General features: G+C 35.0%; 1 protein-coding gene across 2 annotated transcripts in view; it reads right to left on the bottom strand.

The window, feature by feature from the left end:
- Positions 1–503: 503 nt before the first annotated feature.
- SCFD1 (sec1 family domain containing 1) overlaps positions 504–27,287 on the bottom strand; it is a 137,516-nt gene continuing 110,732 nt past the window's right edge. For both annotated transcript variants that reach the window (XM_061182420.1, XM_061182421.1), the window contains exons 20-25: positions 21,133–21,186; positions 17,190–17,242; positions 14,948–14,981; positions 14,380–14,445; positions 6,535–6,603; positions 504–690 (exon numbers count right to left, since the gene is read on the bottom strand). In XM_061182420.1, the coding sequence (XP_061038403.1) occupies positions 667–690; positions 6,535–6,603; positions 14,380–14,445; positions 14,948–14,981; positions 17,190–17,242; positions 21,133–21,186 (300 nt within the window). In that variant the 3' untranslated portion in view covers positions 504–666. The remainder of the gene's footprint in view (positions 691–6,534; positions 6,604–14,379; positions 14,446–14,947; positions 14,982–17,189; positions 17,243–21,132; positions 21,187–27,287) is intronic.

Raw genomic sequence — 27,287 nt, 5'->3', positions numbered from 1 at the left:
GTGCTGCGTGCCAGGCAGATAGGAAGGTTAGAATCAAATTTAACACTTACTTTTACATATTATTTAGAACTTTACAGGATAATATTTTGTATTTGTCCGTTCCAGATGTTAATGTTTGACTTTTGACATTATATAAAGGAGGGATTTTATGTGATAAAATGTATGTAGGTGTGCCAGACAGAGAAGAGACAGACATTAAAGTGGCTATAAACTCTAGAGGCAACATGGGAAACAAACCATGGGAAGGTAATTTTACAATTAAAATGCATACAATTTAGGAGATGTAGGAGATTCATGAACCAATCAAATAACACTTGTATAGTACATTCTTAAATTTTTACTAGCTTCAATCATAACATATTGGTTATTATATTAATATTTTAACATTATATTCAGACAGAGCTTTCCTTCCTTCCAAAGTACTTTCTTTCTCATTTGTCAAACATAACAGGAGAGATAATGTACAATGTTAAAATTTATTTCTGAAATGTTTTATTGTTTTAATCAGTACACATTATATTAAGTATAGAATTTCCTTAAAAATTAACAAATAACTCTAAGTTTCACTGTTAGGACATTGATATGAAGAAAGGAAACATCTGGCTCTTTTGACTTTTTACATTTATCCAAGTTCTAAATAGAGTCTCATGTTAAGGTTCTTCTGTGTTATTTTTGTCCAAGTTGTGACAGCTAAAACAAAACAAAACATAAAATCATAAATATTACTGTTTTTAATCACAAAAGAAACTTGGGCTTCAATTATATTTGTAAACACCTTAAACGCACACTTTTATCATGGTAAAATCCAGGCTTTCTATTTCATGCACTGCATTTCTAGAATAATACATTTTCATTCAATATTCACCACTAACTCAAATGTTTAAGATTCGTAGATATTTAAAAACTGTCATGGCAAAAAGATGTGTAAACATTATATAGGAGTAAATTCAAGTAATGGAAAACAAAAACCTGAGAGAGAATAAAAAAATTAATATTAACTCAGTATGAAAATGTAAAGAAAAGCAACATCATGTGTGACTTTACTGCTGACAGTTCACTTTTCTATACATTTTATTTCTAAAAGAAATTAGAAATACATTTAATATATTTCTAAAGATCATTAAAAGGAAGGGAAAAGGCTTTCAATTCTGGAAGGCTGGGTAAACTATTGCACCAAGTCTATGAGAGAGAGAGAGAGAGAGAGAGAAATTATAAACTTTAAACAAATACAAAAACCAACTACCTGTAGGCAACGGGGAGCAACTGAAAGCAGGTGGCTTCTGGAACAGAATCAACACTTGCAAGGAGGGAATAGCACGGACTGAGTTCTCTGGTTCTGTGGCTCTTAGCCCGAAGGCAGGCCACAGTTGGTGCTATACTGGCAGCTAAAACTGACAGAAAACCTGCAGTCGTCTTTCTGGCCTGAAAAACCAGAGGAAAGAGTTTGGGGGCAACTAAAGCTACTGGAAAGTGAGGGGGAAATCCTGGAGAGGGCCAATGTGAGGGAGCCCTAAATTCTGTATATAGACTTCCTAAATCTATGGTGAAACCCTGAACCACTCATGAATGAGAGAGACTAACAAACAAACAAACAGGTGAGATTTGAACTGCTGCCCAAGAGACAGAGTTTGAACTTTGGTTCTGACCAACACTCTTCAGAGAAATAGAATTCAGTTTCCAAAATATAACATTCACAATGTAAAGGATACAATCTAAAATTAGTAAACATATGAAGAAACAGGAAAATGGAGCCATTCTCTAGGGGGAAAGACAATGGAAACCAACAGTGAGATGATCCACGTGTAGTAATAATAGACCAGGGTTTTTTTTTGGCCATGCCGCATGGCATATGGGATCCTACTTCACCAACCAGGGATTGAACCTGTACCCCTTGCATTGGAAGTGCAGTGTCTTAACCACTGGACCCCAAGGGTGGGCCCATAGTAGACCACGTTTTAAAAGCAGCTAGGACAATATCCTCAATGAAATAATGAAAAATAGGCTCACAATGAATGAAAAAAGGAAAGCTCAACACAAAAATATAAACTACATTTTTTAAAAATACAAGTGAAAATTAAAGAACTGGTAAATACATCAAACAGCAGAATGGAGATAGCAGAAGAAAGACTTATTGAATCTGAAGACAGAGCAACTTATAGACGTTAAAGAACAGAATCCTCAGGGATTTGTGGGACACTATAAAAAGTTAAACATAAATGTAAATGGAGTCCCAAAAGGAGAGACAAAAGTGGGCATAAAAATTCTTGAAGAACTAACAAACAGCTGAAAATTCCCTAAATTTGGTGAAGGTATAAATTTATAGATTCAGGAAGCTCAGTGATCCCCAAGCAGGATACACAGAAGTCATGCATAGATACATTATAATTAAGTTGCTGAAAACCAAAGATAATGATAAAATCTTGAAAGCACCAGAGAGAGATTACGCATTACATATAAATTTACACTGATCTGACCCTGAGAAAACCATAATTCAAAAAGGGTCATGTACCAAAATGTTCATTGCAGCTCTATTTACAATAGCCAGGACATGGAAGCAACCTAAGTGTCCACAACAGATGAATGGATAAAGAAGATGTGGCACATATATACAATGGAATATTACTCAGCCATAAAAAGAAACGAAATTGAGTTATTTGTAGCAAGGTGGATGGACCTAGAGTCTGTCATACAGAGTGAAGTAAGTCAGAAAGAGAAAAACAAATATCATGTGCTAACACATATATATGGAATCTAAAAAAAAAGGTCATGAAGAACCTAGGGGCAAGATCGGAATAAAGACACAGACCTACTAGAGAATGGACTTGAGGATACGGGAAGGGGGAAGGGTAAGCTGGGACAAAGTGAGAGAGTGGCATGGACATATATACACTACCAAATGTAAAATAGATAGCTAGTGGGAAGCAGCCTCATAGCACAGGGAGATCAGCTCAGTGTTTTGTTACCACCTAGAGGGGTGGGATAGGGAGGGTGGGAGGGAGGGAGACACAAGAGGGAAGAGATACAGGGATATATGTATATGTATAACTGATTCACTTTGTTATAAAGCAGAAACTAACACACCATTGTAAAGCAATTATACTCCAATAAAGATGTTAAAAAAAAAATTTACACTGATCTGAATGGGTGCTGACTTCCTATAAGAAACAATGAAGGACAGAAGACAGCAGACTGACATCTTTAAAGTGCTGAAAAACTGTCTATCAGAATTTTGTATCCAGAAAAAATATTTATATATATGTACATATGTACAGATGTGTGTGTGTGTATATATATATATATAATTATTTAAGAATAAAGGTGAAATAAAGACATTTTCATCTAATAAAAAATTAAGAGAACTCACTGCTAGCATACCAGAGCTACGGTGAATGCTAAAAGTTTTTCAGTCAACAGATGGAAATTAAAATCTCTAAGTAGGGGGACTTCCCTGGTGGCACAGTGGTTAAGAATCCGCCTGCCAATGGAGGGGACACAGGGTTCGAGCCCTGGTCCGGGAAGATCCTACATGCCGCGGAGCAACTAAGCCTGTGCACCACAACTACTGAGCCTGTGCACTAGAGCCTGCATGCCACAACTACTGAAGCCCACGCACCTAAAGCCCATGCTCCGTAACAAGAGAAGCCACTGCAATGAGAATTTCCGTGCATCGCAACAATGAGTAGACCCCGTTTATGGCAACTAGAGAAAGCCCACGTGCAGCAATGCAGACCCAATGCAGCCAAAAAAAAAAGAAAAAAAAGAAAAGCTATAAGTAGGGATGAAGAGCACTGGAATTTATATCCATATAAATGCAAAGATTTATGTCTTTATTATAAACATGACTGAAGCACAAATGGTAACACTGTCCACTGTCTTGTGAGGTTAATGATGTAGGTAGATGTAAAATATGACAATCACAGCATAAATGTTGAGGGTATGTATGGTTGCAAGGTTTCTACATTTAACGCAAGTGGCATAACAGAGCAACCCTAAATTCGTAATGCAGAGATATAGCTAAAAAAAAATCTGTGGATGAATTAAAGTAGAATTCTAAAAAGTGTTCAAATAATACAAAGAAAGGTAGGAAAGAGGAACAGAGGAAATAGTAAAGTGCTAGACCTAAATCTAATCATATTAATAATTACATTAGATGTTAATAGACCAATAGACTCCAATTAAAAGAGACTGTATAATGGTTTAAAAAAAAACAACACAAGATCCAATTATATTCTACCTACAAGATATATGCTTTAAATATAAATTCATAGACAAGTTGAAAGTAAACAGATGGAAAAGTTATAAGATGCAAACTAAGTGTAAGAATGCTAGGGTGGCTATATTAATGTCAGATAAAGCAGACCTCAAGACAAAGAGCATTACCAGATATGTAGAGGAATACTGCATATAAAAGAATCCATTCATCAGGAATAGACAATAATCATAAGTCTGTATGTACCTAATAACAGAACTTAAAAACACAAAAAGCAGAAATTGACAGAACTAAAGGAAGAGACAATTCTACAATCACAGTCAGAGATTTTAATACCAATCTTTCAATACCTGATAGAACTAGGCCAAAAAAAAAAAAAAATCAATAAAGACATAGAGGATCTAAGTAATGCTATCGACTACCTTGACCAAATTAATGTTTATAGAACCCTTCCTTCAACTTCTGCATAATGCATGTTCTTTTTTAAGTGCATATGGAGTGCTTAACAAGATAGATCATATGTTGGGCCAGAAAAGGAATTTAAATAAATTCTGAAATAATGAACTTATGTATAGAATGTTCTATGACAAAAAGGGAATTAAATTAGAAATCAGTAAGAGTAAGATATCTAGAAACCCACAAATACTTGAAACAACAATAGATCTCTATACATTCGCTAAAGAATAAACTACCAGGTAAATTAAAAATATTTTCAACAATGGTAATAAAAACATAACATCAACATTTGTAGAATGCGGCTAAAGCAGTGTTTGGCGAGAGTTTAAATTTTATGATTTTCAATGCTTATTTTAGAAAAGAAAAACTAAAGTTAATGACTTAATGATTATCCAATATCAGAAGCTAGTAAAAGAAGAACAAAGTAAACTCAAAGTAATCAACACAAAGGAAATAATAAAAAGTAGAAACCAATGAACAGAAAACAAATAGAGTATAAAATAGGTAAGTAATAAGAACCTCCAGTGTAAAAAAAAATAAGTAAAATTCAAAAAAAATAAAATAAAATTCGAGGTTAAAAAAAAAAGAAAACAAATAGAGAAAATTAGCATTAACACCATCTGGTTCATTAAAAGGATTAATAAAATTGAGAATCTTCTAGTTAACCTAATGAAGAAAAATTCCATTTACATGATGTTCTAAAATAGGCAAGACTAATCTATGGTGGAAAAACATCAAGACAGTGTTTTGGGAGCAGGCTTTGACTAGGAGCAAGGATTGGCTGGCAAAGGCCATAAAGGAACTCTGTGGTGTAATGGTTCTGTATCTTGATAGGGGTTTGGGTTATACTCAGGTGAACGAAACATCTGACAAAGTTAGGAATGTACACTTAAGATACGTGTATTTCACTATTGTAAATTTTATCTCCAAAGGTAAAACAACAACAACAACAAACTAAACAAATAATGAAATCTAGTTAATGATATTGGCAGTGAAGTATTAAGGGGGAAGTGTACTGATAGCTACAACTTACTCTGAAATTAATAAAGGTGGAGCAAGGAATAGAATGAAGAATGGAAAGATGGACAGGTATCTTATAAAGCAAGTACAATAAAATGTTAATGGGGAGTATGCACGTGTTCAATGCAAATTCTCTTCAGTTTTTCTGTATGTCTGAAATTCTCATAATACCACTGGGCCACCACATTAAGGTTAAAAATACAAGAACCATATAATGTGGGTAAGAAACTTGTGCTAGAAAAAGATGCTAGGAAGAGCTGCTAAAAACGAGCACAGGGTACAGTTATGATTTTTATGGCAGCCAAGGCAAAGGTGAATGGATATTATTGGTCAGCCTATTGAGCATCTCAGGTAGTTTAAGCTTTAAAAAGTTGAAGTTAACGTAATTACTGAGAACAGTAGTGGGAACAATAGTAAAAGAATGTAAAGACTCTGTACACCTCAGCTACTGCTGTCATTAACTTGCAAGGTGAATGTAATTCTGCTGTATCAACTGAGCACATACAACCCCTTAATAAGGTTACTTAATTTCTCAGCTTGGCAAAGTCAGAAATACGGACAGTATGTCAAGGAAATGCTGAACTGAATTTAGCCTAAGTGAGTAACACTACTCCAATTTAAAATTTTCTGAATTAAATTTACCTTTTCATAGATTTGGGATAATGGAAATAATGTTACTTATAAGAGTTTCCTTTATAGTTGTCCATGGTAAAACCTTACATTCTTTTAGCTCTATGGCTTTTAGTTTCAGCTGGTTCAGATGAACATGATTATCTTGCTCTCTTCTGAAAAATATCAACAGCAACTTAGGGTATGTTAACAGAAACAATCTAAAAAGTACACTTTACCTGTTTTATGAACTGTGTAGCATTAAAAAGTTCACTGCAGCCATATAAGATGTGCTTGCCTTGTTTCCCCTGTAAAAAATCAGATACAGAACTCAGATACAAGTAACAAGTAATATTTTCAATATCCCCAAGAAGAGGGGTTAAACCTAGTAAGACTTTTTGTTATTCTTAAAAGTTTTAATTTTTTTGGGGGGGGAGTATTGGATTTTAGTGTACACATGTCTATCCTAAAATTACATGGAATAAAGGAGTGAAATGGGCATAGTTTTTTTTTTTCCCTCAAAATATAGGTGGTAGGTACACTTCTAGTGCCATTTACACTGAAAATAGAAGGAATGTGATTACTGACACATTTCATGGGAGCCACAATTATTTATAAAATCTTAGGCCAACATTCTTCCAATATAAGATCTGTAACTACTTGAAGAAAACATTCTTCAAGTTTTGTTACACTGAAAGTAGGATATGGTGTGAGTAGCATGGACTGTCATTTCAGACTCATTTGTGATAATACAGTATTTATGTCTTAATATACCCTATTCCATTCTGTAACTCTATGAATTTCATTCTGAATTTTGACAGAATGTTGGAACCCAATTACAAGCAGTCAAAACTTTGTGACTGGAGAATTTTGGTAAGTTCTTAATGCTAAAATTCTTACATGTATTGTGAACTTGAAGGCAAATTTGTAAGATTTCTTTTGTAAAGTAAAAAGTTTATTCCATAACAAAGCAAATATGATTAATTAATCAGGAACAAAAAGAATTACAGTTTTGTAATACAAGATAAGGACATCTCTCTGTGATGTATGAGCCGAATAACATCGCTGGCTTAATAAATGTTCTAGCTGACCTTCTCTGAGAACAAGTAAAACGAAAGTCACACCTCACTCTCCTTTTCTTCAAAATGAGATGGTACGTGCAGCCATTAAATAGGGTCATATAATTGGGATTCTTGAGGCTATACTCACAAAAGGGTAGAGGTCACAGTACATAGGGAAACATGAGAGGGGTCCAAAACTTCTAGGCACAGCTCCCAGGACCCCATCTCAGTAATATGACACATTTCATTTTCAGTTGTGAACCACCAAGATACAGTGGAGATACCCTGGTCTCAGTGGAGCCCCAGTCTTGTCCAAGAAAGGGTCTTTTATACCTCTCTGATCACATAGCCAGAATCAGGCTCCGTGACTAGGCTTAACAGCAGAAACAAGAAAACATGACAGAAACCAGGTGCAAATCAATCTTACATTTTCCGTTAAAGAATGTTGACAAGCTAGTGCAAGTTGCCCCCTAGTCTATCTTGGACCCTAGCACAGGCCTATTTTAAACACTAGTTAATACATTTCATTCAGGGTTGGCCAAACGTTAGCACAGGGTATATTAACTAGCTGAGATTAATCTTGTGCTTATATAAGTACATTCCCTCGCCACTCTTGACAAGCTTTCTTAATTCTAATTATTTGTCATTATTTTTCATCTTTTATAGCATTTATAGAATACAAAAACAAAGATAAACACAAAAATTCTAATCTTTTGTATCATCCAGTAAGGTAGGTATAGCTTTAATTTTTAACACTGCAGTTTAGTAATATTTCAATGTAAATTTATTCTTAATTATGCACAAATTTGATATTTCTTCCTTCCATTAAAAATTGAACTAATGTACTAATACCTTGATTCAATGTAACAATTAATTATTAACTAAATCTAGTTAATTCTCTAGCCAATCACCTTCCATCAAAAGAACAACTTGTGGTGGCTTTAAGTAAAATTCCCAATACATTTGGTCATTGATATCAGTATTATCAAATGTCTTGTTAAAAATCAACCCAATTAATTTTTATCAAATACATCAGTGTTATACCAAATAGCAGTTACATTGTAAGTTAGACTAACATCACTACTAAATAAATCACCTAGAACCATTATAGTATTTTCTTTGCCTTCCCAACAAAAATGGCACTTGACCGTTGTTTTGTGAACTGGTGTAAATCAAGTGCCATGTTAGATAAATTCTCAATTACAAGTCTCTTGTAGGCATAAGCCATAAGTTTTGTTTCATACTACAAGGTTGCACTAACATGGGTTTCCAATGTCATGAGGGAGGCTGTCATAGACCTACTAGCTCAGTTTCCCCTGAATGGGGCTGAATGATAGGAAGAAGAAGAAGATGAAGATTACTCAGAACAAAGGAAACAGTAAGACCAAACGGGATTAAAAAACAAAGAATTCTCAGGATAATTAAACTACATGGCTTAGCAGCTACTAAACATTAATGGCTCTATTAAAAACCCATAGGTAACAGCAAACTTAATGGTGAAAGATTGGATACTTTATCCCTAAGATCAGGAAGAAGATAAAGAGGTCTGCTCTGGACTCTTCTATTAAATATTGTACTGGAGGTTCTAGCCAGGGTGGCTAGGCAAGAAAAACATTCCAGATAGGTTAAGGAAGAAGTTAAACTAATTCTATTCAGAGATAACATGATCTTGTATATAGAAAATCCTAAAAATCCAAAAAAAAAAAAAAACTATCAGAACTAATAAATGAGTTCAATAGGGTTGCCGGACACAAGATCAATATATAACAATCAGATTTCTATACTGTTGCAAAAATGAAATGCAAACAATTCCATTCATAATAGCATAAAAAATACATAGGAGTAAACCTCAAAGAAATACAAAGCTTAAACTCTTAAAATAACAACAAACTGCAAAGGAACCAAAAAATGTTGAAAGAAAAAGATGTAAATAAACGGAAAAACAGTCCATGTCATGGATTAGAAGACTTAATAGTGTTAAGTTTTGGGGAGTATTTTCATCTTATCTATAGGTTCAATGCAATCCCTATTAATCAGAATCCAACTGCCATTAACAGCTGATCCTCAAATTCATACGGAATTGCAAGGAACCCAGAAAATCCAAAACAATCTTGAAAAAGGATAAAGTAGGAGGACTCACATATCCTGATTTCAAAACTTACTACAGTGTAGTACTGGCTCAAGGATAGACCTATGGATCAATGGGATAGAGTTGAGAGTCCAGAAATAAACCCATACATGTGCAGTCAACTGATTTTCAACAAGCCCGCCAAGACTGTTACCAAAACGCAAGTCCATGTGCCTGACGCACAGTGAGGCCAAACAATACCAAAACGTCGAAGTTTGGAACAGAGAAAGGTTTATTGCAGGGCCATGCAAGGAGATGGGTGGCTCATGCCTTAAAACCCCCAAACTCCCCGAAAGCTTTCAGCAAAGACCTTTTTATAGGAGAAGTGAGGGACGGCTTGGTTAGTTGTTGCAAACTTCTTGGTGTCAGATCCTTTGTTCTTGAGGTCAGGTCATGGTCAGGTAACGATGTTCCTGTAAATCTCCACCAAACAAATGTTATTCTCTGTTCTGACAAGAAAGGGCAAGGTCCCAAGGCACAACTTTCACCTTCCAAGGTCCAGGTCCTGGCTAAGAAGAGGCAGATCTCAGTTGGTGGCTCCCTCAGGGCCAGGTCCCCAGACCCTGCCCAGCTGTCATCGCTGAGGGAGCCAGGCACCCAGGACCCAACTGGCCCTCAGGCTCCTCAGGCCGCCCAAATGGCAGGGGCCAGGTCCCGCAGACTGTGTCCCATGCAGACTGCCGCCGCCATCAGGTCATGGAGGTAGGGATGGGGGAGAGGTTCACCGCCGCCTCAAGGCCTGTGCCTGGCCAGTGGGTGGCCTTGGCGAGGGCTCTAGAGCTCTGCAGGACACAGCCCCCAGCCTGTTCCCTGGGGCCCTCTAGCTCATCTGCTGGCCTGAGGCTGGGTGAGCTGGAGGGCCCCAGGGAGGAGGCCAGGATCCGCCTCTTACCTCGCTCCACCTGATGACCACCACTCTGCCGACCAATGACTGAGCGGGACCTCCTAGCCCCGGCTCTAGTTAGTGGTCTCTCAGTAACCGTTGCCTGGTAATGGGTTGCCCAGTAATGGCACCCAGCAAAGGCTGCGTGCTAAGGGCTGCACACTGCCTCCCTCTATTACAAGACCACTCAGTGGGGAAAAATAGTCTTTTCAATAAATGGTGCTAGGACAACCTGGATAGCCATATGTAAAAGAATGAAGCTGGACTTTATTCTATACACAAAAATTAAAATGGATCAAAGACCTAAATGTAAGAGCAAAAACTATAAAACCTATAGAAGAAAACACAGGAGTAAATTTTCATGACCTTGGCTTTGGCAAAGAATTCCTAGATATGACACCAAAAGCACACGCAACAAAAGAAAAAATAAAGGTTTGTACTTTAAAGGACACCAGGTAGAAGGTGAAAAGATCAAAGAATGGGAGAAAATATTTGCAATCATATATCAAGATAAGGGACTTATATCTAGATTATATAAAGAACTCTTACAAGTCAGTAGTAAAAAGGCAAAATAACCCAATTAAAAAATGGGCAAAGGATCTCAATAGATATTTCTCCAAAGAAGATATACAAATGGCCAATAAGCACATGAAAAGATGCTTGACATCATTTAAGTCATCATGGAAATGCAATCAAAACCACAATGAGATACCACTTCACACCCACTAGTAAGGCCGAAATCAAAAAGTCAGATAAGTCCTGGCAATGATGTGGAGAAATCAGAACCCTCATACACTGCTGGTGGGAATGTAAAATGGTGCATTTTATATTGTTTTTGGAAACAATCTGGCAGTTCCTCACATGGTTAAACACAGTTATTATGACCCAGCAATTCCAAACACATGTTTACATAGAATTACACTGGCCCCATTACCTATGGTTCCAGGTGGACAGCAATAGGTTTTACCAAGAATAGACACTCATTTTGGATTTGGACTTATACACCTGGTGACTAAAGCAAATACCTTTAATACCTTTAACATCACAGCAGAAACTGTTTCAATTTGGACTTCCTTTATATACATCACTTGACAAAGGAACCCATTTTGCTGCAGGTGCAGTTCAACAGCATGCTAAGAAGCATACACAATAGACCGACATCATATACCTTACCAAACACAAAGTAGCGGACTGACTGAAAACTGAAACTGACATTTGAAACATCTACTTTCTAAATTAGGCACATCTCTTTCTAATAAGAGACAGAAAGAGTGGCTTGCATGACAGAATGTGTGTTAAAACATAACAGGCATTTAATTAAAGGGGGAATCAACAGCGAAGAGATTGTTGAGATACCGTAGGAAAAACAGGGGAGGGAGGAAGTGGGGTAGTAACACAGAAACCACTAAAAATTTCTCCTGCAATTCTAAAAATGTTTCTTTTTCTCTGCCTGATCCTGTAGTACAGGGACATGAATCACGTTTACAAGGTCTGAAGAAAGGATTAACTGCAAGCAAGACATCAAGACAATACCTCTAAATCTGTCTGAGGAATGATGGAATGGGATGTTTCTTCTTTTCATCTGTGTAAACTGGGATTAATAGTTTCTGCATCTGTACTAACCAGTGGACAACACAGTCCTATAAACTCGCACTTATCCTACCTGCCTCCTATGACTGGGAATGAAGAAAGGGGAAAGTACTGGCCAATCTCATACTGTTGCCAGCTCTATGGATCAGGCGTCTTGCTGAATCTGATCGTCTTCTAAACCAAGGGCCAAATTCTGGGTAAGAATTAATGACACATGGATGATGGAGAAGTCTTGATTCTCAGGAATGTAGCCAATAAGTAAATAATACCAAAAACAGAAAAGAAAAAGCTAACATTATCTTGTTACCTTGCAAGAGGCTGAGAGCAAGAGAATAATACTCTTACCTATATTTATAGATGCCCATAACACCTGCAGAAATAGCCTCCTTTATTTGAAGCTGAAGGTCCAAGATGGGTTCTGGGAGGTTTATGAAGGATTTAATCTGGGCTTATTCACGTGCTATGTTTTGATGATGCCAATATATCTAGGGGATAAACACCTAGAATAATTCTAATGCTTCCTTTTGTTTTACGTATTCTCATTTTATAGGTTTTATATATTCCAGAGGACCCCTTTCGGAAGGCAAAATTAGGATATTGTTGCTGCTCAAATGCGTACAAAAGAAACTGTTCAACAAAAGAGCCAAAGACCATTGTGTAAATATGAACCTGAGTGATGATCTGTTAAGAAAGGTGCCTGGATACAGGGACATAAAATACCTGTTACATGCCTGATGAGTCATAGTATCATGTGCCCTACTACCTATACACCATGTTTTTGTGGGTGGAGGGTAATAATCAAGGTAAAAAAAATATTTTGTAACCTGAAACCAAGTAAAGAATAACTTGGTGGGCTTACATATCTACCACTGATAACCCTGATGTTGTTCTGATGGAGGTGATTGATCAAAGAAAGAACTAGACTTAGTTAATAAACAATTAATTGTTACATCGATTCAACTTATTAATACATTCACAAAATTAAAATTTCTGTGGTGGAGAGAGGTAAGAGTTGTGAGGCCTATACATGATTAAAAACAAGTTTGCACTGGAATACCTGGTAAACTGCAATGTTTCTTTAAAGTTATACCTGCGTTTCAGTCACTACACTATCCAAATGGTTAGTATTTTAACCATTTTAAAAAACCAAAAGGTTTTTTATCCTTCCTGTTTTTCTGTCCTATAATGTAAAAAAAAAAAAAAGCAGAAAGAATGCTGACAAATGTAATTATGAAAGCTTAACCAAGGATGGGGTATAAGTACAGGATTAATTTCAGCTGGTCTGTTGTAACCCTGTGTTTATCCTTGGGAACACACCTGGAACCAATCATGTTGTTGACCCTTGGCCAAACTTGAATGAAATAGATTAATATAGTCCTGCCCAAGGTTCACAGACAGACCAAGGGACAACTTACACTAGCTTGTCAGCACTGTTTGTTTAAAAATAAAAATTGTACAGATTGATGGTTTACACCTAGTTTCTGTTATGTTCCCTTGGTTTTTGCCTTTGAGCCTAGTCATGCAGCCTGATTCTGGCTATATGAACAGAGAGGGGTATAAAAGACCTCTCCTAGTATAAGATGGATGCTCCCCTGAGACCAAGGTATAGATCTTAGTGGTGGTTCACATTCTGAAGCATGTTATGTGCAACTGAGCTAGGATCCTTGGAGGTACCTGGTGGTTTTGAAGCTCTGGGCCATCTGCCTATGTATTTTTTTCTCCTGCTGTACCAAAACCTCTACCTTTATTGAAGTTTTATGTAATACAGGACATAAGGAATAATCATTATTCAATATTAAGTGAATAAATGAAGATTACAAAATGTCATTGCAACAATCACTAGTTCTGTTGCCTCTACATTTTAAATGGTGTTTTTGCTCTTCAAGTTACACCTTTCCCTTCATATTCTTTTGCTTAGTTGTCTGTCACTCCCTGCTGCTGTCAGTTTTGAATAGCACACCACTTCTAATGTGCTACCTCTAAAGCACCTGTTTGCTGAAAAAGCAGACATTCCAAGTTTGTTCGAACTATGTTGCTGACTTAGGTCAATAAGATGAGAGAAAAGTGCTTATTATTCAGGTAAATGGGGTTCAGTAAATCATCTCACCAAGGGAGACTTTTTTGGAACAGGAGCTTATTTGAGGTATCTAAACATTTAAAGTCAAAATAAGAGAGCTGCAAAGTACATTACATCAATAAGATACATTATTTTCCAAATCAAGTAAAATTTTAGGCCAGAAATGAATGTGACAGGAAAACAATGAACATATGGGCATTTTTCCCTATCTGCTGGATTTTTAAACTACCTCTAGAAAAGGGCTTATGTAAGAATCAGGTGAGCCACCAGAGAATGTTAGTATGTTAAAGACATGGAACAACTGTGAAACCTCAAATGATAAAAGAATATAAAGGTCAAATGTACCTTTATGTAGTCAACAAGATTTTGATATTCAATGTAGTTGCCTCCTCCCACCACAAAGACAATTGCCTAAAAATGCAAACAGAAAAAAAAATAGGTAAGTTAAAAGAAATAGTTAAAACAGTATTTTAACTCTCAAACATGGGGTTTAGTCTGGAGCCCATTCCACAACTTAGGATGTGATCCCTTGCTAGCCAGTATTTTTTTACCTAAGTGCCTGATGCTACTTCAATTATAAAGAAATTTATTTCTTAAAAAAGTCTATCAATTTATAAATTTCTAATTTCTATTGAGTAGTAAAATGAAGTAGAGATTTTTCAGAAACAATTCTGAGGAAAATAAACTTCATCCTTCAATTAAACAATACAAAATAAATCCAAAGGGCTTTTTCCAAAAGTCATTTTTGAATTTGTCATTTATAAAGACTCTTAGGTACATAGAATTGGATTTATCAAGACTGCCATACAGTAACCATCATAAAGCTATGTTTAGGACAAAGATATTCTTCAAGACTGCTTGGTTACCTTTCATCCTTCCATTTCAGGGACAGAGGGTTTTTATATGAACTTACCTCTTGGAATGGATTTTTGTTCCTTGGAACTGAGCTGTAAGAACAACAACAAAAAACACACACGAAAATTTCACCCAAAGCTTTACTTAAGGATAAAATAGGCATGGGAAACACACACACACACGCACGCACTATTAGCTATGTATTTACAATTCTTCTTCCTTCACCTTCTTTGAGCCAGGTAGTGAAGTGGGATTCAGAGGAACAGCTAGATGAAGTACATATCTCAGTGTCTAAAAGGGAATGGGACAACTTGTTGACTTCAAAATAAAATTCTAGGAGAAGACTGAGAGGGAAAAGGAAAGACTGAGCAACAGTTCCCACGAGGAGTGGAAATCTGGGTACAAGGTGAATTAATAAAATATATACTTTAGTGGTAAATTATGTAAAATTTTTACCATACTCAACATATTACAGTTTGTGGGTATCTACATTTGTGAAAAAACTATGCAAACACATGTATGGGAAGGATAACAATTTAGGAAGGAAAGAGGGGATGGAAGAAGGGATGTGTATTTTGCTATAGCTTTGTTATATTTATATATTAATTACATATTTATATATTTGTAATATATTTCAAAAATACTTTCTTGGTGTCAAAGAGGTCTTTTAATAAACACAATTTTCAAAGCTTTTGTGAGTCAAATATATATTTGAGTGCTAAAATAGGCTTTACAAAGATAACTTAGGTTTTCCTCACAAGCCATTTTTGAAAATCTCAGCCAAGGGGAGAGAGCTATTATAACCTCTCAATTATTCAGAGGCTGATTCCACAGTTCCATCTTTTCCTCATTTCTGTGGCCTGTCTCAATATTCCATAGAAGGAGCCAGTAGCTGCCCTGACAGAAATGCCTCACAAACTTCCTTCTAGAGTGCTTTAAGTTCCTCTAAGAGTAGACATGAGATGAGGAGACGTGAGACTTAAATAGCACAGCATTACTAGTTATTAAAAACCAAGATCTAATTGTGATGAGACAGCTCAAGAGAAGGCTGAGTCTATTAAAAAATGAAACTGTGTTTCACTGTCTTATCAATGCTAATATTCCTCCTCATTATCATGCATAAACTATAGGGAAGATTAAAAGAATTTCTCAGAAGTTTCTAAAAAGCAAAATATATCTACTGATGCAAATACAAGGAAGGAAAAATTGTAAGCTCGAGAACATCAAGAGTTGCAAATCCACCATTTTAAAGTGTACAATCAGTGGTTTTTAGAATATTTGCAGAGTTGTACAACCATCACCACTGTCTCATTTCAGAACATTTTAATCACTCGCCAAAGAAGCCCCATACCCATTAGTTGTCACTCCTCATTCTCTCCCTTCTATAATTTATTCTTTGTCAAATTCTTTCCTGCCAGCTGCAGTTGCTACCAGCAGCTTCTTTTGTAACTTTGGTAGTGTTTCTGATAAGTTCAGAAAAAAGAATAATCTTTTAGGTTACCAAAACAATCTAATAATCAACTTTCTAGTGACTAGATTATCTGTTCTGACTACCTACAAAGATGTGAAAGCTTGGGATAGAGCAAAGACAAAGTTCTAAAGATCCCAAACATAGGGTATAGGCAATAAAGAAGCTTCACCCAAGTTTTGGTGCTAAAGACCATCCCTCCAGGAAGGTTTTTCCCTCCTAATTCTGCCTATTCTTTTTCTGTATCTTGTAGGCTATTTTTCATACCACCATGGATTAAATCTTAAAAAATAATATCCAGAATAAAGTTAACAAATACCTTACCATACCATGTTTGTCATAAAGTATATAAATTATTTGCAGAATGTTTCATTGCTATAAAAAGGTATTCACAGCAATGATTCCCAGGGGCTTAGATTTTATGGACCAGTTAAATAAAAAGCCAACAACTGGTATCCAACATAAAGCTCCCATCTTTTCATTTGGTCCAATAAGAATATTCATTTAAAAACACACAGATTATCCAAATTCTCTTCACCCACACACAGTTTGTAATACCCTCATCATTTCATTAAAAACAACAAACATCTAAATGTATTTTTTTGCATGTATACACTTGGAAGGAAAAGCATCAAAGTGTTAAGTATAATTACCAGTGATTACCTCTGGGTAAAGAGATTATACATACTGTTTACTTACCAGTTTTCTATATAGTTTGAATTTTTAATAATAAGCAGTTACTGATTTATAACAAAAAATCAGTAAAGTTATTTCCGTTCTTGGTGAGGGTGGGGAAACCTACAACAAATTACACAAGACAAGAGCTGCTTACCTGTCATTGCCCCGCAGCATTTTGGGATCAAAATATCTATAGTCATCAGTTTCCTATTAAAAAAAAAAAGAACTTTACCATGACTATGGAATTTTTCTTTAGAAAGTTCAAGTTTGGCTTATTTTAAGAATACTTGATGAATCTACTAATGAATCTATTAATTTGGTAGAGTGGGTAACCACCATCAACATTTACCGAGCACTTACTATGTGTTAAACATTGTTCTAAGTAAAATTACATAATCCCGTCTATCACCTATGAGGTAGTTATTATTATCCCTATTTTTCAGATGGGCAAGTTGGGGTACAGAGAAGTTATTTTAACTTTCCTAAAGTCACATGACAAGTAAGTGTGGGAACTCCAGGATTTGAACCCAGGTAGTCTAGTTTCAATGCCCCAGCTCTTAACCACTATGCATATTGCTTCTCAAAAATATACCTGTTTTGACATAGACAACAAATTTATGGTTACCAAGGCGGGGAAGGGGCGGAGGGATAAATTAGGAGTTTAGGATTAACATAAGAATACTACTATATAAAAAATAGATAACCAACAAGGACCTACTGTATAGCACAGGGAACTATATTCAATATTCTGTAATAATCTATAAGGGAAAAGAATCTGAAAAAGAATATATATATATAACTGAAATCACTTTGCTGTATACCTGAAACTAACACAACACTGTAAAATCAACTATACTTCAAAAAAGAGTAACTAAGAAAAATAAATATACCTGTTTTATTACCTAATGTACTTAAATATTTTTGCTTTTAGAATTTATTATATTATTATTATATGTCTATGATTTTACTGAATGTCCAGAATACCTAATACAGGTTCACAGTCTCTCATAATTGAAACCTCTGCAGTTAGATGTATTTTGGAATTCTGAATTTAAAAAATTGCAGATAGATAATATCATGCATAAACTACATATAATATTCCTAGCGGGCAGCACCCCATCATCTAACACGTTAATATTTCTGGAGCTAAACAGATGAATATTAACAAAAAGTAGGATAAATCAAAAGTACGAAGAACCTCAACTTGAGTTAAGGTTAGGTTTTGCCACCAAATGAGTTATATAAAATCTCTTAGTTTTCAGAACTCTTTGGACTTCAGAAGTTGTGGATAAGGGGTTGCTGACCGCCATACTACATTGGAAACTAGCTTCTTGATATTAAAGGAGCTGGAAAGTACTGCTTTACTGTTTATAATGTAGTCACTTCCTAATCTCTGCCTCCTTTGCCCTCCATGGTACAATCAGCCAAAGGAACTCATTCTTTTCTGAAATGTTTTCTGGTTCTTTTCTGGATGAACCTACCCAAACGTGATCAATGACAAACCATGCATTGTTGCCACTACCTAGTCCTGCATTCAATGGTGGACGATGCTAATCAATCACAGAACTCTCCCTGAACCCAAAGGCAGTGCCATAATCCTTCAACACTTTGCTCCAGGAAACCACTACTAGCCAGATGTACAAGGGAAGATGAAACTTACCTGATATCTTGCCTAATCCCTTTCTTTCACTATATCCAATCAAGACAAATCAAAGAACACTTAATAAACGTTAGTGATAAGAATTCATCTAGAATTAGGTTATAGCATTTTAAAGCCTTTGAGATACGATATACTCAAGATGATTAGTCAGGTCTAACTTAGTACACTTTGTTAATCTCTTCAAAGCCTCCAAATCAATTTGTCAATATGGGAACAAGACAGGGATAAGAGAGGGAGCAGGCATCTGTCTCATCTAGCAGATGGATGAAAAAATGCTTTCAAAGCTGAAAAATTTTACTTTTTCTAATTAATTAAAAAATATCTGTCTGTAGTAATGTGCCTTCAGTTATAAAGTCAAAGTCAATAGAACTGATAAATGAACTTACAGAACTTGGAGAAACATCTGAATAAGACCCATAATTTAGCCATCTGTATGTCTATGACAGAAATGTGGAAGGTGTGTATATGTTGGTAGGTATATGTAGGTAGGAATTCAGAAGTAGTGGGTTTTTGGTTCCAATTCTGTTATTAAAAATAGTGTGCCTTGGAAAAAGTCACTTAATATCTCTTCGTTTCCTCTCCTTCACAGTTAAGATTCTACAGTTTCATTAAACTCTAAAGTTCTATGATTCTATGAAGGGCATGGCTCTTGCCCTAATCAATATAGCACAGTGGTGAAAAATGTGGCCTGTCCAGCTCTGCCATTTATTAGCTGTGTGTCCTTGGGCAAGTTAATTGTGCCACAGTTTCTTCATCTATAAAATGAGAATAATTAAAAAAAATAGTATTTTTCTTAGAAGGTTCGAATGAGGATTAAATGAGCTATATGAAAAATGTTTTGACTGGTTCCTGGCTAAAGAAATGCACAATAAATGTTAGCTATTATCATTATTATTGTCCTTATCCATCATCTCGACTTCTAGATTAGGGACAGCAACAAAATATCCTGAACTTGCCTAACCCCTTGTGGATATGGTGTCTAAAATTTTGCATTTGTTTATATTTTTAATCTTTATTATTGTTTGGGATAATATCTTCCAGAAATTTACTGCCTATTATGAAGTAGTAGTCTATAAGACAATTAATCATAAATCATACTTCTCTCAGGCTTTTCAAGAATCATTCCTGGGCTTCCCTGGTGGAGCAGTGGTTGAGAATCTGCCTGCCAATGCAGGGGACACGGGTTCGAGCCCTGGTCTGGGAAGATCCCACATGCCACGGAGCAACTGGGCCCGTGAGCCACAACTACTGAGCCTGCACATCTGGAGCCTGTGCTCCGCAACAAGAGAGGCCGCGACAGTGAGAGGCCCGCGCACCGCGATGAAGAGTGGCCCCCGCTTGCCGCAACTAGAGAAAGCCCTTGCACAGAAACGAAGACCCAACACACCCAAAAATAAATTTTAAAAAAATCCCATAAAATTAAAATGACCAGGGAAAAAATTTAAAAAAAAAAAGCATTCCTTCTTCATATATTCTAGGATGTAGTAATAAATCTATTTTTACTACATTGTATACCACTTTCTCTATATTGATTCCCAGATAGAAGAATCCAATCCTTTTTAGCTTATCATTATAGACAATTCTCTCATTCCTTTCATAACTGTAATTGCCCCTTTTTGGGCTTTTTTATAACACTATATCTTTGTTTTCACATGGACAGATTTTAAAATTTGTTTTTGCTAATTTCCTTTAATGTTATAATAATGTTTTAACAATTACAAAATAATGACATATTTAACTGAAGATTCTGTTCTCACTCTCTCTCTCAGCCTGGTATCCTAAGTCTTGATGCCAAGTCTATAGTGATCCAGATCAACCCAAATGAGGGTTTTGATCATGCGGCTTTTCTCTATTGCAGATAACCACTCTCTTTCTAGTTGCCACAGTAACAGGATGGGCTCTTTTATGAAACAGATTGTGTTGATTTTTACATTCCTTTCTTGAATTATAAACAGATAGCTTGAAAACCCATTCTTTAAGTAAATGCTCATATTTATTTACCCATTTATCTCTTCATCAAACAATTTATCTCTCTCAATTTACTTTTCAGCCCAAAGAACTTAGTGCCATCTGAATACATGCACTCCTCTCCTAATTTAATTTCATAAAATTTAAACTGATCTGGTACTCTTTATAGTACACCAACTGATGCTCACTAGTTCTTTTTTATTTATAGAAACTTGCTCCTTAGGACATATATAGGATATAATCTACATTTACTTTGGATGAAAGCTGGCCAGAGTGATGTAGCAGCCGAGAAACCAATTCCCATTATCTGTGATAATGGCTAAAAAAGGCTGTTTAAGAACATGGACTCTTTCCTTTCCATCATGTAGTCTGCTGTGATTAAGCCCACAACAAACTCTGAGTGTATCACTTTTTGTATATAGTCTGGTATGTTCAAGAACTTACAAGTACAGTGTTATATGCTACTCACAGGGTTTGACTTCATCTCCATGAGATTGTCTAAAATACGAGTAACAGGTAGATTCTGTGGAAGAGATCAGTGAGTATTTTGTTAAATATTAGAAGAAATAACAAACCAAAATTCTTCTCTAGTAGCAAAACCACCTAATCATTCTATAGTTCAGTATGCTTACCTTTCAATTAAACACATTCTAAGATTAAGTATTCTGTGAATGGTGTCATAGTTGTAAATACCCTTGGCATTACTCAAGGTTCCATAGAAAAAACGTAATTTTTAAAAATGTGTAGGTGTATCCAGGTTTTAGTACAAATACATATTTGGGCTTTTTACTTTGTTGGATGTCTGCTTTTTAACACCAGTAATTGTAGGCTTTTGTTTTAATTGAGTAAGAATCCCCACCCCCTTTTTTTCATTTCCTTTCTGCAGATTTGTTTATTTAAAAAATAGTACTTTAAGTTTGCAGAAATATATGAGATTAAATGACCTAACAGAGTTTTTTCATTTCTAATGTATATTCTTCTAGCCAAACATACTTGTGTTCTTTGAAAAAATGGGGAAATGGATGCACACACAACTTTATTGACCGCTTTAATTTTGCCTGGGATAAATTCCAAATTTTCAATGACATACTACATTATCTTCTTACAAAACACATTCCACTTTGAACATAAAATGTATAACACTGGTGTTGACAGAAGATTGCCCCTTGACATGCTTACATGCATGGGGATATGAAATACTATTGCTATGTTTCAATCTGACCATTTTAACCATTATTTTGAACGTAACAACACATTGGGTACAGAAAATTTACTAAGTGACTATTATGCCTATTCAAAGTACCTTCCTACTGGGATGGTATTCTGCCCACTTTGAACTGATATTTCCTTTGTGAACTGTACAGAATATTCTGGAAAGAATAGTTTTGTATCTTAGAAATTTCATACAACAGAGGCAACATTAAATCTCATTATTCAAATAACTGTAGATAACACATTACTATTTTACAAGTTTTACTTTCTTTAGGTCATAAAACATTTTATTGTTACTAAAATGGACCATCACTAAGGAAAATGCTGCTTTGCCCAGACAGAAAATAAGCATTTCTTTTTCCTTTTTCTTTCTCTAGATCGGCAAGTAAAAATCTTTCAAGATAATCTTAGGCAAATAAAATTAAAGCTATTTCATTATTCTCTGATATTTTTGTTGGCCAGGAACTTCTTAATATAAACACAAGCACCAAATGTTCAAGATGACTGAATGTACTTCCTGAATTCTATTTAGAATTTGAAAAAGAGAGCTCAAAATTTTACCTTTTAAGTTTTGTTTCAAATAAACTTGAGTTTGTTCACTTAAGAATGTAAGTCTAAACCATAACTTTCTCTAAAGAATAACTGGGTACAGATTTAAATCTATAAAAATGCTTTATTCAAAAGAAAAAACTACAGTTACAAATTTGTTCTAAGTAACACCAACAAAAGATGAAGTACTTTGCAACATAACAGGAACAATAAAAAGAATTCTGGAGCAAGGCAACATTATAAATTATAACATTTTACTAAAATTAATTTTATATCCATTTCTCTATTTACTTTTAATTCTCAGTTTAGCTCTCTGAATTGTACTATGGTATTAGACATGTGCAATGGAGAAAAGTTCAGAAAAGATTTTATATAACTGATAAAGCCATATGAGTCATATTACTTTTATTGTATTTGTGAAAATAACTGGAAATTTGAATATTTCATTTAGTATAAAAATAAAATTTTTCTAAAAGGTACAGTTAAATTTTACTTTGCATTTCATATCTCTGCTGTATCTGAAGATAAGCCTGCCAGTGAATAGGTCATTAAATAACACAAGAAAAATTTCTTTCTAGCAGTACAGTTCAAAAGTTTAAGAGCCCAGAGACAATTCTTTATGTTTTTGTTTGGTCTTTACAACCAGATAACACCAAAAGAGTCATCTACTACTGCCACACCACACAATAATTCACACACTGTCACACATTAAGGAAAACCTGCAGTGTAGAAAATGATAAAGGAAATACACAATGTCTTTAAAGGCCTAAGAAAGAGTACTTCAGGAAACAACTTCTGAGAGCTCTGTCATCAACTAATGCTCTATCTGGCCTACATGAAGACTTAATCATTTAAAAATGAATTTTATATTGATAATAATTTATATACAAGATAACTAAGTTCTACTAATTGAAAAAACTGAACTGTGGCAGCTAACAGAGAGAAAACAGCAGAACAAAACCATACAATTTTCTTCACTCAACAAATGGTCTGTTCACTCATCTTTAAAGACACAAAAAAATTGTGTACCTCAATAACAGAGGTACAAATGAAATTTAATCAAATGAAAGCCCATTATTTTAAAAATTCCCAAGCATATTTTTCATTGTTTTTAGAAACTGTTTCAGAAATAAAATGAAAAATGTTATTGTCTAGGTTACTAACTAAATTTTTATTAGTAGAAAGCCTCTCTATATATTTAGATTTGAGAGACAGAGTCCCATACATGTGAATAGCCTAAATTAAGGATCACTATTTCCAAGATGTTCAAATTTCAAATATATGAACTAGAAACATTACTGGGAGAAAAAAAAATACAGTGAGAAATTAATTTCTAAAAATCCTTAATAGTTTTATGACCATAGTCACGTTTTATGATTTTAGTCACTGGAAAAGTTTAAATAAAAACAATGTTAATTTTGTCTCTGATGGCATAATTGCTTAAAAACAAAATAAAAATAAAATATGCAAAGAAATTAAAAAACAGACAATCTAAAAAACGTAATACAGCCCTATATCCAAAACAGTTAAAAACATTTTTCCCCTCTAATTCTCCTAGGATTAGCCACTTGTTGCCCTGTATTGCCATCTGGTCTATGGTGACTATTTCCAACTCCCCCCCCCCGCCACCCCCCCCCGCAACCGGTAGCCTTGGATTTGGGATGATACTCTGACGATGAACTAGGCAGTGAAGTTGGGACAAGAGTTGCTGCTGTCTTGATTATCAAAGTCCTGAAGAATGAAAAGCAGTATGTGTACCTTCTTGAAGAGAATACTTATCTGGAAGACTGTATTAGCCAAGTAAAGAATAAGATGCAGTATGCGGATATTGGAAAGTTGTCAGTGAAGTAGATAGGAGGAAGGGGAGTAAGATGGATCATCTATTTCCAAAATTTTAAAATTATAAATCAGAAGGGATCTACAGAGTGAATCCAACATCCACATCTTACAGATGAGGAAAGAATAAAATATATAAAGTGGTATTTTTTCCAAAACCATAGCATATTAATGGCAATAAAATCAAGAAACAGGATTACCTAGACCCAATAAAACACATCCAATTTCCATCATTCAGGTTCAACAATTATCAGCTCATGGCAAATTCTTATTTTATCTATACTCTCACTCCCCACTCCCTAGGCTGTTTTAAAACAAGTCCCCAATATCAAATCATTTTATCAATAAATATTTCAGTATATATATCGCCACAATATAAGAATTCCTAAAAGAAAAAAAAACCCTATAACACTATCGCACCTAAAATAATCAGCAAATATTTCTTAATACAGCTCAATATCTAGTCAGTATCAAAATTTTCCTGCTCCATAAATTTATTTCTTACAGTTTCATTGTTCAAATTATAATGTTAATAAGGGCTATACATTGCAATTAGGTGATATATCTTTTAAGTCTTTTTTAATCTACTGAATTCCACTGCTTGCAATTTATTTGTTGTTAATTCATTTTTAAAAGAGGGATTATTTAAGCAAACAAGCCAAAGAAAGTGAAATAGAAGACTTTTTAATTATGCAACTTAGCACTACATTATTCATCATCATGTTCTTGTACAATTATCCTCACATAAATATATTTCAAATCTGCGAATATCATTCAAATGGTTTTATGTGATAGCTAATACTTGTGATACATAAAACTTATGCTGCCCAAGAAACAAAAAAGTATAAAAGGCTCTTATAAGTGACCTAGAAAACTGGACATGACAAGACATCCTATTCTATCTAATTTTTTTATAGCTTAAAATGTTTATTCAGATAAAAAATTGGAACAAATACTTAGAGACTTAAGAGGCATAAATTAAACAGAATTTTACAAGTGTGAAACAAAGAATTCATCTCTTCCAGTCTCTTCTCTGACATTTTTCTCAGTTCCCAACCTGCCCTGTATCTACCTGTAGCAGTTCTTCTAAATTTTAGAACGTTAGGACAGTGTAACTTTAAAAATGGCTTTCTACGAGTTTAAATATTTCTAGAACAAGAGACTTTTTAAAAGTATTAAATTTACAAAGATTACACATATACACATACACACAGGTCAAAGTCTGGGAGGGATATAGAGAAACAGGTGCTGTAAATCACTGCAAATTGGTACAACTTTTCTGGACAGCAATTTGGTAACATTTACTAAGAACAATTAGAAATGTTCACTCTTTTGATTCCATAATTCAAGTCTAGTAATTTATCATATGGAAGTAATCAGATGTGAATACTCTCCCCTAGAAAAACTAACATTTAAAATCTAGTTATATATCCTTGCGTATCTTCTATTTTTTTCTTTTTTTAAACAAAAACAAAAAGATCATATTGAATTTACTGTTTTATAATGACTTTTATTTTTACTTCACAATATATAATGAATCACTATCCCCCAATCAATAACCAGTGTCCCCCAAATCAATAAATATTTCCTAAAAAGTCTTATTAACATCTATTTAAAAAACCGGCCTGGCTCTCTTAGCAGTGGTGATAGAAATGTGATGTAGAAAGAGGTAACCACCAGTCATTTCAAATTTTACTTCTGTAAGTGAGAAACTGCCTATATCAAAGCAGTATGTTATTTGCAATGTTAAGAAAAGCAAAAGGATTTGAGGTCACAGAGGATAATCTGTTTTTATATTTTATAAACTTAACTTTAAATAAAACACACTGTTGTGTTAGCACAATAAAATATTTAAGTCGATCACTTTAGACCCTTCTTACAGGCATCATTTGGGGATGTATATCATGTGACTCTAAGGTAATAAGTTCAAAAAGTAAATGTGATCATTTAAAAGATTAAAAGGACTTCCCTGGTGGCGCAGTGGTTAAGAATCCACCTGCTAAATTCATGGAAAAGACTCTGACAAGTACAGGTTTCTGGTACCTGACTGTACTGCTGAACTGAATGAATAAGCATTTTCAGAACTCTAATGAAAAACTGATGAGCTCATAAAAGTGCTAACAAAAGATCAAGATGAAAAAAAAAATTAATTACATGGGACTGAGTGAACTGATGAGGATGAGTATAATTTTTGTGACTTTCTGGTTGAATTTAAAAAAAGAAAAAATCCCACAAGAACTCAGAGGCAAAGAATATACAAATCAATTTTCACTGCAAAGTAAAGGAGCTGTTACAGTGGAGGATTACTGGACTGAATGTCAATATTATGACATAGTATGAGTGTGTTTCATGTTTGGTAATTGCAATCATTGTTGCTTTTGTTGTGGTCATCCATGTACAAGGCTTGGTGTCAGTCTATTTATCTCTTGTAAAAATAAAATACAGTGTGTGTGGAAAAAAAAAAAAAAAAAAAAAAAGAATCCACCTGCTAATGCAGGGGACTCGGGTTGGCGCAGTGGTTAAGAATCCACCTGCTAATGCAGGGGACATGATCCCTGGTCCGGGAAGATCCCACATGCCGTGGAGCAACTAAGCCCATGCACCACAACTACTGGGCCTGTGCTCTAGGGCCCATGTGCCACAACTACTGAGCCCACGTGCCACAACTACTGAAGCCCGTGCGCCTAGAGCCTGTGCTCCGCAACAAGAGAAGCCACCACAATGAGAAGCCTGCACACTGCAAGGAAGAGTAGCCCCCGCTCACTGCAACTAGAGAAAGTCCGCGTGCAGCAAGAAAGACCCAATGCAGCCAAAAATAAATAAATATTTTAAAAAAAGATTAAAGCCTGTAATTTCTCAATGCTATCAGTTATTTGTGATAAGGATTCCTTTGTTTAGGGACTCTTACTACTGGGATTTCCTTCTAACAGTGACATGTTAAGTAAAATATGTAATTTTCCTTAAAACTAAATTTAACTATACGTAGTTATACAATAGCCAGTCTATCTAGCAAAAGGCAGACGTAGT

Source organism: Eubalaena glacialis, chromosome 2, assembly GCF_028564815.1.
Source record: "Eubalaena glacialis isolate mEubGla1 chromosome 2, mEubGla1.1.hap2.+ XY, whole genome shotgun sequence".
NCBI classification, from domain to species: Eukaryota; Metazoa; Chordata; class Mammalia; order Artiodactyla; family Balaenidae; genus Eubalaena; species Eubalaena glacialis.
Note: the sequence above shows the minus strand (reverse complement) of the source record. Positions and strands in the feature narration are given on the sequence as shown.